Consider the following 12,988-nt stretch of genomic DNA (forward strand, 5'->3'; position numbering starts at 1 on the left):
TCTAAGAAAACTTCTTAATTTAGTATCAGAAGCAGCTGAACTGAGTTTTTGCTAACCTTTCCAGGATCCCACTCTTGGGTTTTTGTTTGAAGCTGTAGAAGTTCATATGTTGTCTCCAAAGCTTCTATCTCTGGTTTTGGGAACCCAGGAAGGACGTTGTGCAACTGGAAACCAAACAGTTCCAGCCAACTTCCAATGTCTACAAAATAAGAAAATTATGCTGGCAAAAAGGCACATAAATCTTAGAAAAAGTAAGGGCCGTCTGCAGAAATTCCAGCTATGCAGAAATAATGATTTCACATCAATTTATGTTTCCAGTACTCGTTACAGCATTTATTGTAGCAAACAAATTATTTGGTCACAAAGCATAGCTATACTCAAATCAATAGTGTTCATTCTATTTATTTATAATGGAAAAAAATCAAATTAAGCTGTGTCCATTTCCCTAATTTCAGCATTGAGAAAAGCAGCAGAAGCAACTATTAATTATTTTCTTGGTTACCATAAAGGCTATAGAAAACAGATCAAGCTCAATAAGATGCAGTCTATTAAAGAAATTATTTCAATAGATTTAAGACTAGAAACAAATAGTAAATTTGGATGTATACAAAAGATTTCTGGAATATTGAATCTATACCAAAACTTGATAAAAAGTTTTCTTCTCAGGAGAAATGTGTTACTTTTACCTGTTGTATACTTAGCAACATCTTGGATTCTGCCAACTGGATAATTATTTTCAAATGAATAGAGATTAAATGGTTGTGGGACAGCATTCAGGTGCTTCCAGATATGATGATTTGGTGTCGTCCACCGACCAGCAATGACATCATAGTCCCGTTGACCCAGATGAACTAGTTTAGTAAGGGAATCATACAGTCCTCCATGAAAACCAATGATAACCTCAAAATCTGGATTAGTGTCCTGGTAGATCTCTCCATACGGGGTGTACAAAATTTCTTTTATGACTTGGCCTCGACTGCTAAACACAGCTAGAGGTGTTCCAGTGTTATCACAAGCAACATAATATTCTTCTCCACTGCTTAATTCCATTGCAATGAGATGACCTTGAAGATCATAATATAGGGATGTTATTTCTGAGCTGGTATGATTGTACAAGTGAGTAACTCTTATTGGGTTGGAGAGATCAGCATAAAAGAACTGTAAGTGTTGTCCTAGGCTTGATTTGCTTGCAACTCGTCTTCCAAGACCATCATAACAGTACTGCACAGTCCAGCCAGACACTTTGTTGTATGCTTTGTTCAGCAAACCATTAGAGTTGTACTCAAAGATCTCATTGCCTCTTTGCCTGAGAAAACCATCTTCATCCATTTTATACTGAATTTCTCCGAGTCTGGTAATGCGATCTCTCAGGTCGTACCTCAGAGGAGTGAGGCGTGCACTGTTTCCATGGCTCAGCAGGTTGATGTTGCCATTCAGGTCATAGCTGTAGCGCCACTGGGTTTTATCATTCACAGACACAGTCTGGAGTTGACCATCAGCATCGTATTCATAAAAATACCTTGTTATATTGGCATCTACACCTACACGTATATCACAGATCACCATGCGCCCCATATTGTCATACTGGATGGTCATCCAGTACGCAATAGACTTGAGAATTTCATATTGTACTTCAATCACCTGACCATTGGCACTGAAGATTTTGGTATGTTTCATCACAGTGGTGGTTATAACTTGGTTTAAATCATAATTAATTACACTGAATTTTCCAAATTGTTCAGTCCTGCCAGAAACATCAACGTAACGGTACAGATCAATGGGAAGAGGCGTCTCGTTGATCATGGCCTGCATGCTGGTGACACGAAAGTTGTTATAGCTGTAGTCAAATCTGGCATTTACAAGCCCTTCTTCACTAAACCTGAAGATCTGGCGACCAATAAGTGGACCTGTCCAAAACAAATAGAAAAAAAAGAAGAAAACCAAGAAAATGAATTATGCCCACAGTTCATCTGCCCTACAGATCTAACACAGACAGGCCATAAACTCAAATATACCCTTAAGCCTTAATTGCTGCTTGACTGTCTCAGTTAACATACCATTAACTAAGACTATGTTAATTATTCTCTCACAAAACTTTATTAATGCTTTCTCTACAAATTATTTATATTTTATTAACAGTTGTTTACATGAATGCTGGTTTATTCATAATGATGATTTCTATTTACTTACAAGATAATTCCTAACTAAATTTATTTTACATGGTGATTTCTTTCCTCATATAAACAGTCCTTTTGAATTTATGTTGTATTATGGTGTAAACAGGGAAACTTGAAAATACAAACAATAAACCAACTTGATTTAGTATTTAGCAAATATCCACACAGTGGAATAAAAACAACCAAACATTCAAGGAGCTATTCCATACCAAGCTATAAAAAGAAAACTGTATTTCAAATGGGACAACTATATTCACCTATGGACACAGACACAGAGATATATACACATATTTTTCTATTGAAACATAAAATATAAGAACTTGTAGACATAAAAATAGTGGAATTTCATGCCAGGTAAGTGCAGGATAAGAGCCAAAAACTTTAGGAAAATAGTCACAGTTAAACAAACCTGTTTGCCTGTATCTGATGGTACAGATGAACCCATCATGCATTAAATGTATTGTTTTAATAACGCCAGAAGATTCCTCGTAGGTGAACGTGACCTGAGTGGTGTCATAAAGGATCTCGGAGAGTCGGGACTGCTTGGTGTACTTGTAGAGGACCCTGCGGCCTGTGCCGGGGTACAGCGTCTGCAGCAGCCGCCCGTCCCGGCTGAGGTCCTGGATGAAGGCGGCGCCGCTGTCCGGGGGGGTGTAGATGTTGCGGTAGTACCCGACGGACAGCATGGTCTGCAGTGCGTGGCGCACCATGCTTGGCATCGTCACCGACTGCAGGTAGTCCGACTGGTCGTACTCGAAGATGTAGCGCCGCTGGCTGTGCAACAGGAGCATCACGGACTGCAACCAAACAGCAAGGACAGGGTCAGGGGCTGATCAAGCACATGGTTATTCATCTAGTGAGTGCCTGAAGGTTATGGGAATGCTGAAACAATCATTCATTCTCATAGCTTGCTCTTACTGTCTGTACAATTCCAAGTGCAGCTTTCAGCTCCAGGAGACCTGGCTAGTGAGGTGGTAAAAAACAGGAGGAGAATAATAATGTCTAGAAGTAAGGATCTCCAAACTGGAAGGCAGATGTGGCTCTCAGTAGCATTTCAGCCTCATGCTGACTTGCTATGTTGTTTTGAAATATTTGGGTCATTCTCTCAGGAAGCAATAACAGAGGGAACCTCTTTCTCACACACAGGCAGAGCATCTGCACCAGCAGATGTGTCTAGGGTAGTTGGAAAGGGGAAACTTTGTGTATATACGAGGTGTTTAGCTTTTATTGGCACTGCATATCTCCAGCACAGACCTACTCCTTTATCTGTATATTTTCTCTTTAATGCACATTGCCCCAAAGCTCACAGTACCTCCATGCTTACACATAGTCTGGAGGTTCTTTACTGTGGCTACTTCTAGCGTTAGATTTTAATTTTTATGAAGAGTATAATTTTTACACAGGTACTTGATACTTGCCCTGTACTGGTTAATTGTGACTGGTCAATAAAATCTTGGTTTTTTTGTTCTGGAAAACAAATATACAAGCACGGCAGATTTTTTTCTGTCAATAATTAAAAGTTGGGTTCTGTAAACCTTTTAACCTGATATGTACAAAGTCACAGGGTCACAGAACATAAGCCCACTGGTGAACAGTCACTGTTGAAACAACCATAATGAAAATAAAGAGTGAAAATGTACAGGGGAACTCTGTACCCTCTCCCCAGCTCCAGAAGGTGGTTTGGCTGGACCACTGCACATCCTTGCCACACTGTCTGAGTTGGGCTGGAGTGCCAACACTACACACGTCTTAGCCCACAGCTTAAACCTACTCAGCACATAAGCAAATTTATCAGGCTTCCACATGATTGATACATCATGCAAAACAAAGTCTTACAAGGAACAGTGCAACTGCTTTCTCATAGAGCACTGGGGAAAGAAATCAGAAAAATAGGATTTTTTTCCCTCTAAGCTAAAAAATCTCTGGGAATGACACACCACAAGCTCAGCCCTGCAACGTGTTAAGTAACATTGGCCCTGAGCCACTTTGCCCTGACAGATAAACCAAGCACTCACTCAAAGGGCCAGAGATAGGCTCAGCCTTGGCCATCCTCTCTGCACTCCCTGCCCCCTGCCTGCCCAAGATGTGTTTCTTCCTGCCCTTGGCGAAAGACATCTGTCACCTGTACACCAGCCAGAGAGCACCAACATATGGCACTCCAGGTCACCCTCTGCCAACTGGTGACGACAGACCTTCACACCGAGCTACTGCTGATCGTGTTACTGCTGCCTAGCCAAGCATCTCCAACACGCACTGTGTTTATTTTGTTTCCACCTTCAGTCAAGAGTCTCCGGTCTGCAGTAAACCACTGGCTGAACTCTCTCCTCGCACTGCTGTGACGCCTCTCTCTATATACTGCTCCCGTGCCTGTTTTTAAGCTGTCTGCCATTGACAGAGTATGAATAACAAGATCAGAAACATCCCCAATATAACTTTAGTGCCCCTGTGTGCCATTTTTACAGCACTTTGTGGCTTTTCCACTTTTGTTCAGGATAGTAAAAGGGTAGACAGTACTAGGACCGGAGACTTAGTATCCTTTCAAGTCTGTTAGAGGATAACATAAAGAGAAAAAAAAATTAATTCCCAATTCATCCTAATAACATTACAATAGATTTTTCAACTCTGCACAAATTGGGTTCTAATTGTTTTAAAGGATTTCAGAGAGTAGCTCATAAAACATCCAAAAAGTTGTCATTTTATTAAAGCAGCCAGAGCATGGTAAACCACAGAATGATTGATGCCGTATGGTGTATCAAGACACACAGCCAGTGGCAATTACTGGGAGCTCTGCTGGGAATAGACAAATGCTGAGCATCACCACTAGATGTCATGTGTGTCCAACATACACAGGCAGCCGGTCATCTATTTTGTCTCCTGGATTTTGGAAGCGGGCTTGGAATATTCAGGGGATTTTATAGCACCATTAACTAATTAAGGAAGGTGACCAAAACAAGAGGTATTGAATCTCATCAGTAAGAATTATTTACAATGCTAATGACATAGTGCTTTTTAAAACCTCAATTATTTGAGCTAATTTTGAAAGGGGTAGAGATTTTTGAAGATGTACAATTAATTCATCAATTGCTAAAATTGAAGAATTAAATGAATTGGAAGCAAACTATATAATTGATTTTTGTTTCATATAAGGAGTTATTGAGTCTTATGAGGTTTCAGACAACCTTTAGCAATCAATACATAATTAACACAATGAGTTATTGACTTTAATGGAGCCACAAAGTGATATTTCAATGTCTAATTTTGACAGTGAATTCATCTTTTTTTTGGCACACGGAACAACCATAATGAAAGTACATCAAATAGTTGTGAGATTATGTCCATGATGTGTATGACTTTCAACAATTTTAATGACAAGTTACAGCATAACCCAAACCTTTTGCTTCCTGAACCAGTAAGCTTTTGCCATTTCCTTCTACAGGCTCAGGATTTGGCCATTTGTGTAGAATTCCAGACTAACAGTGTTAAGTTATACAACTTTATTTACAAGCACATCATAAACTAAGAACAGACAAAGTGGCTTGGAAAGATAAGAAGTATACATCTTTCCAACATTGCAGTCCATTAGGTCAAAGAAAAAAAATAAAGATTCCTCCAAAAGGCATATTGCCCAAGTATTTGAAAGCTGTATGAAATGCTGTTTACTTGTAATTTGCAGAAGACTATACAGACAAAAGAAGCCCTGACAAATTTATCTGAAGCAAACTGCTGAAACTCCTGGGGTTTGCCAATCTTGTTAACACATGTAAGGACCATACCGCATGCAGACAAGGAGGGAATCACATTTTTACAAATTCTCCAGTCTCAATCTTTTTTTTCTTTTTCCCACTGGGTTGGGTTTGAGTTTTTTGAGGATCAAGCTTAAATACATTCAAAATAAGTATAGCACAGTTTATCTTAAAAGTACACATTTGGAACCCTTTAATATATAAATAACTTCAAAGTCAGTGGATTTTGTGTGTGTAATACCTCCTATCAGTGTTACCTCACCTGCTCCCCCACCCGCCACAGCCTTTCCTGCAGTTTACAGGCTCAGACAAAATGTTCTGCAAACTCAGGGTGTGTTGGATAGTTCACGATGTTCCTATTTAAAAAAGTTTGAATACAATTTCGCAATAAGCTTTTAAAAGCACAGATTGGCATTTTGGTTTTGAGAGATCAGACCAAATGAGATGTTTCTACAGATGAGGGAGATGTTCTTCCTTAGTTAGTACCACATTTATCCCCACATTTTGTGACCATTACCTATAGATATAAATGGAAATTACAATGATCAGAGAATTTAGATGCAAAGTCACTTTAAAAGTAGACCAATAACCCATTTCATATTAATGTCTTCCCCCAAACAGTCCTCATAAACTGAAGTAATCTTTCTCCTCACAGGATCAATCCCTTGTTTACAATGCAGCACTGAATAGGTGCAAGCTTGCACTCACAGGCTCATAATTTTGGTTTAAAAGAACTATATTTGTGGGGAGAAAAAAAGTTCCCTTTCAGTGACTGTTTTATTTTTGACTGTTATCCAGAGTACCAACATGTTTTTCAGCAATAAGAGTGTCCCTTATTCACCTGAAGTTGGACTGAGACCAAACAGTCATTTTTACCTACCCATTGAACAAGCCTGAGGTGCTGGTAACATTCTTCAGAACTAAACTATGGCAGGTTTGAGCAGGTGACATCTAGGTCTAAGCATGCCTAGAGACATTTTAATTTAGTTATGTAATTCTAGATATTTTCAGTTTAAAAGGTCCTAAATACTCTTGCAAGAGGTAGCATTATAACAGAGTTCACAATATAATATCTTTATAAAACAAAATATTTTTTGCCTTGGTACATCAGTTCACTTTTTAAATGATTTACCTTTTCTAGATATGTGTAACTCCATATTTTACCATCTGCCCATGTTCTGGATATGATGTTCCCACTTGGATCATACTCCATTTTCTCAGTCCAGGTTCCTCTTTGGATGTAGGTGACTAATCCAGAATGGGAATAAGTGATATTGACCTCATTGTACTTGCTGATGGGTGACCATAAGATGGGGCGTCCTGTCTGGTCATACATAATTCGAAGAGTGAATTTGCGATGATCATCATAAATCTTCCCTGTTCTGGTCACATGGTCAAAGTCAATGGAGAGCAGGTTTCTGTTGTGGGTCTAAACACAAAGATACAGTCAGGTAAGAAAACAACACATCCTAAGCACACCCAACACAGACAAGTCTGTGTCAACGCTAATCAAAGTGAGCAAATGTTTAACATTGTGAGTTGGGCCTTACTGAAGACAAGAAAGAGATTTAGATGAGAAACAGAAGGAGTGCAAACCAAATGCTGCTTGCATTCAGTGTTATTATACTTCACATCATAGAATGCTTCCATGTGCTAAACCCTTGCCTCTGCTCTCACCTTTTCCTAAATTTTTCTTCTTTTCTAAATTGTAGATGAACTTCTTGATTCCAGCCAAAAATGAGTAGCTAAGCCCACAAATTAGGAAAGACATACTTTCCTCTCTCTCAAGCTCTGTCAGCACTGGCAGGTCAGGTGCTGCTCTGGGATAGCCCCCACTGGGTTGGTGCCACAAAGGGCAGAGCTGTGCTCGCAGCTCCTGCAGGCCCACTGCAGGCTCACTGGTGTCCTCAAACTCCTTCACAAAACCACGCCACCCCCAGAGCTCGGGAAAGCCAGCACAGTGGAGCCTGGTGCTGGCCACAGTCCTTGCTGCAGCCCACTCACACATCTGGGACCTGCAACATTTGTTAAACTCGCTGTGTCTGACAGGACAGCAGTCCAGTGCTCAATTTGATATCAAGTTCAAGGCTGGGCCAGATTCATGAAGACAAAATGTATTTATCCAGTGCTATCATCATCTGCCTCCTTACATCATTCAGTCACTGGGCAATCACTATTAAACACCATTTAAATCAGAGATATAATTTAGAGAACCATAAAACATTGACTTGTCTTTTTCAGATCAATGCTCTATGTGCTCATTGTACTACTCTACCACATTTTATCTAATCACTCTGTTCCAATTATTAAGTTCCTTACAGCAGAGATGATGCCAGTGCAGGTGTCAGCACAGCACTTGCTCCCCAATGAGACCTGGAGGCACAGCCACAAAGTAAATGGTTAATAAAACCTAATTAATAATTCAAGCTGTGATTAGAATGAACATTTTTTCTCTTTCCTCTTTCTGTTTTTAGATACAAAATAATTTGAGAACCTAGAAGAAGCAGGTGTTCTTTCTTCAACTACCATTTCTGGGGTTTTATATACACACATGTCTAACTTTAATAGTGTTCATTTACAGTAGCTGTAAAATACCCATATACCCCCATAGACTGCTGCAACTATTACAATTTATGCTCAAATGATAGTTAAGGAGACCAAGTAAAACGTGATGATCAGTTCAACTATATTTGCTTGTATACAGTCTGATGTGTTAAGTTTAATGTAATAGATTTTTTAGTAAATTTCTTGAAATTTATAGAGACAAATCCTCTTGCTGGCAAAATAACTGAAGAGCAAGCAGGGGATATATCCTATATCATATTCATTTATGTTCTATGTATATGTTTAATGTTCTTATTGCTATTATTATTATTGCAGAATGCAGTTAGGAGAAAAGAAAGTCTTGAATACAAATTGCTTGCAATCAGAATTTCAGAGACTATACAACAAATAAGAATGAAAACTACACAGAGGCAGAATTAGCAGCCAAGTGAATAACAGCAGTAATTGAAAACTCACAGAGTTAGAATAAAGTTAAAATGCTTCCCTTTTAATATGCATTTTGTCCCCTTTGTTTACTTTCTTATACTAAAGTTAAATTTAATGCCCTTCTCCAGGTAAGCAGGACTCATTTCAGTATTGTATTGACAAGCTGATTTCAAATCCTGATGGCTTCATAAAGACAACTCCTCCAAAATACAGACAACTCAGCAAGGAGCCCCTGAGAGTGGCTCAAGCTCAGGTACTCTGGTATGAACCAGGGAAAACTGGTTTCTGAAAGCAGTGTCAGGTTGGAATTTCAGCTGAGGAAAATAGGGAGAAAAATTCAGCTTACTTCAATAATGTTAGAAGTGTGTAAGAAGCTATATTTATTATATATTTTTTATATATTCGTTTACTCCAGTGCCATTAGTTCTATAGCCAGAAATTTTGCAGTGTAAATATAACACAAATGTGCATTTCTTTTGACTTTCATTTCCAAGCATACCTTGTCTACAATGTGTAAGTCAGATTAAGTTGATGGCATTATTTCTTTGTCTGTGCTTAGATTTGAGTTGTAGACCCTAGCAGAGGACTTGGTCCCATCTTTAGAATTTGCTGTAAGACTGGTAAATAAAGGGAGATAATTTGCTAAATGCAATAATTAACATGACTGTCAAAGCCTGTGTTGGCAGGACTTTTGAACTGGGGCCCGTGAATTGCTTTCTTATTCGTTATTAAAAAAAAAAGGCAAAAATAAGTAAGACTGACCAAGCATCCAGTTTTCAATTTTGCAGATATTAAGTTATAAAACCTGGACTGCATCCAATGGCAAGTTCCTCAAGTTATGCAAAAGTCAGGAGGGAGCAGAGCTGCATTCTAATCAGTGTATTACTATGCATCGTGCTCCTCGGTTTTAACAGCAGTCTTTGCTTCATTTTTAGAAGTCAATTAAAATAGCAGTTCAATTGATAAAAAAGAAGTCCTGCTAGATTAAGATTGATGTTAAAATGCCTGATTGTACATAGATTTATTATTAATATAAAATGCATACGTGCCCACAGACTGTTTTATATACATTCAGGAAGCGTCGGGGCAGGCAGTTCTGCACTTAAAGGAAACCTGTGGTTAATTCCTTTTCCCCACAATTGTTTAGATCCTGAGATAAAGTTAGATGTCTGTTCTAGCATTTCAGTTACCTTACTCACTTCTGCCCTATTTCCGGAGCAGGGAATTCACACCATGCAAAAATCCAGCTTTTTAAACCAGAATGTTTCCAGCATTATTCAGAATGTGCTACCAGCAGCCTCTTTCCAATACTGGAAATAACACTAATAGAGTGACATGCTTTCAAGATGGCTGCTAATTGTGATTAGAATTAAAAGAGCTGGGACCAGGCAGAGAAGGAAAAGCTTTATTCTCTTTATTCTCTTCAAGTAGGTCATCCTTTATCTCATCCCCAGCTACCTGCCTTGTAATTTATACCTTTTAGCACTCAAAGCCGTTTGTTTCACTGACGGTATCAGGACTGATTTTTAAGTAACTTCTTTATACCTCATTTCTATGCTTCTTTTTTTTTCTTTCTCAGAAAACTCTTCCATTGTGCTAGTTTTTTTTAACTTTAACTAAGGGCTCCTGCAAGTCTGTTCATTTCTGTTGAGAACTGCTCCAATCCCCAGAGCTCTTTACATACATTTTCAAAGTTCAGCATAGTTCTTTCTGCCCTACATTGCAAGCTTTCTAACACACTTCCTATTGTGCCAGGCATGCCATATTAAGTGTTTAAAAACTTCCTTTCAAATATATAACTCACTAGAACTTTTCATAAGGTCTCACCAGAACCTCGTCCAGCATAGGGACTTCTAATGATGCTACCTTTTTTTTATTTTCCCCAGCAGCACCCAAGGATTCACCAACAGTAAGCCCTAGATCCATTTCATTATTTGGTGTACTGTTTCAAACACACTATAGGATGGTACTTTTGCTCTTATTGTGCTGCATATTTCCCTTAATTGCCAGGAAAAGATAGATGTCTCTGGGCAGATTCCTTTGCCTTTCTCTCCAGCTGCACTGTCCCAGCTCCTCCCATTTCCACTGACTCCCCACTCCATCAGCATCCCATGCAAGCATTCTCAGTGCTAAAGCAGAACTCCAAGACCTATATATTTCTGTTATTCTCCAAAGTCCTTCTTCATGGTGTTAACAGCCTCAGTAGACTGTTTTCCCCCTTCTCTTGTTCCTACTTACATGGTGCATTTACATTTGTGCAGAATACAATTGGATTCAATGATCTTAGAGGTCTTTTCCAACATAAATGATTCTATGTTTCTAATATTTCAACTCCTTTCTGTTATTAAATCCTCATTTAATGTGCTGTCCCAGGTCCCCTCCAGCCTTGCCCTGACAGCCCTCAGGTAGACAGTCCCAAAGCTCAGTACAGTCAAGGGAGTCAGCCCAGTCAACACTGGAATACAGGCAGCTGCCTTGTGTTCCTGAGCAGGCAAGGACAATCCATAAGCCCTCTTGATCTTGGAGAGGTATAAAAAGACACAATTTACAGAAATAACAATGCAATATTCAAGAGCTGTGTTGCTAGTATGTATTTTTGAAAGGACAGAGAATAAGACATCAGCACATCAAAATTGTTCTTACACTTCTCCTTCACCTTCTGTCCTCTCACTGGATGAAGGTGAAGCGGGAGGAGGAGGAGCACATGGTGGTTCTATGCACTAACAGCCTGAACCAGAGGCTGGTCAATCAGTTAAGCTCTGCAGACCTTCAGTGTCGCAGTATTTCAAGGAACATTTTATGCCTTCAGCCAGAATCCACTCAATTCTGATCAACTGGTGAAATTCCTCCCCTCCTGCCTTTTTTTTTTTTTTTTGCCAGGATTACACAGAAACAAGTAAAAATGAGTTAAAAGAAACTGCAATCAATTTCAACAGTAGAAAACACGAACTGCATAATAGGGAAACTGTGCAAGATGAAGAAGTTGTACTAAATACAAATGTGATGAACAACTTGGCCCTGGAAATATAAGCAGAATAAATGACTGACTACATCCTTTCTGTTTAAGATGCTATTACATAAATTCTTACAGAAAAATGTGTCATACTGTTATTTAAGCACAAAATCACATAGGAAGTCCCCAGCTGATTAGGTAAAATGAGCCATGGAGGCCACAGTTTGGATCCTGCCACCTTAACACATTTGTCACTGTGATAAGTTCATCTGCCTCTCTAGACTGGGCTATGAGGCCTCACACTAAGTTAGAGAAGAGGGAAGTAGAAGGTGGACAAGAAAAACTAAATGAAGCTTTTCCCCACTTAAAAAATTCTAAAAAGTAACTGTAACTGTCAAATTTGAACAATGCCCTTTCATGTAGGTATTTCACATGCAGTGCCCAGTCTGGTCAGATCATCCAATCTTGCATTTTTGACTGAGCAGTTGAAAAGCAAACAGATGATACATTGTAAAAATAATCTATAGTATGTCATAATCAAAATGAGATGGTTTTGATGTTGATCTTTGATTTTGATGGTTCTGATAATTCAGAGATTTTAATAACCATATCTATATTTTCAGAGCTAACAGGTGTGTACCTTCAGAGATAATTCCTATCCAGAAAGATCATAGTCAATAGCACAATATTTTAAGGCCGAAATTCCCAGTTGTACTACTGGTACAGGTATTTTAAGTGGTATTCATGTGAAAAGCAGAACTGATTTCTCAAAAAGCTGTCCAGCAAAGTAGCAATCTTTTTGAGCCATAGTGCTATCTAATTAAATGCTAAATGTTGACCATCTGTTATTTTAATCTGTGAGTTCTCCTCACAGGTAAAAATAAATCAAAGATGCAATGTTAAAGCAAGTCTTAGAGCTATGGTGCAACCCATCCAGAGGGAGTGGGGGACTTTGAGAGCATGTGGGAGAGGGACAGAATTAATACACAGCCTGTGTGGATACACAAGGAGGCTTTACATCACTCTGATTTGCAGGAAAGGCACTGGCCAGGACACCCAGGGTGTGCATAGCAAGATCCTCTGGCCTGAGCAGCAGCTGGCACCTGTTAGCTCCCCCAGAAGAA

At 39.1% G+C, this 12,988-nt stretch overlaps 1 protein-coding gene across 2 annotated transcripts in view; it reads right to left on the minus strand.

The window, feature by feature from the left end:
* TENM1 (teneurin transmembrane protein 1) overlaps positions 1 to 12,988 on the minus strand; it is a 238,049-nt gene that overhangs the window by 6,569 nt on the left and 218,492 nt on the right. For both annotated transcript variants that reach the window (XM_071569594.1, XM_071569595.1), the window contains 4 exons: positions 7,053 to 7,349; positions 2,587 to 2,974; positions 687 to 1,907; positions 57 to 199 (listed from right to left, as the gene is read on the minus strand). In XM_071569594.1, coding sequence (XP_071425695.1) covers positions 57 to 199; positions 687 to 1,907; positions 2,587 to 2,974; positions 7,053 to 7,349 — 2,049 coding nt within the window. The remainder of the gene's footprint in view (positions 1 to 56; positions 200 to 686; positions 1,908 to 2,586; positions 2,975 to 7,052; positions 7,350 to 12,988) is intronic.

Source organism: Pithys albifrons, chromosome 14 (assembly GCF_047495875.1).
Source record: "Pithys albifrons albifrons isolate INPA30051 chromosome 14, PitAlb_v1, whole genome shotgun sequence".
Lineage (NCBI taxonomy): Eukaryota > Metazoa > Chordata > Aves > Passeriformes > Thamnophilidae > Pithys > Pithys albifrons.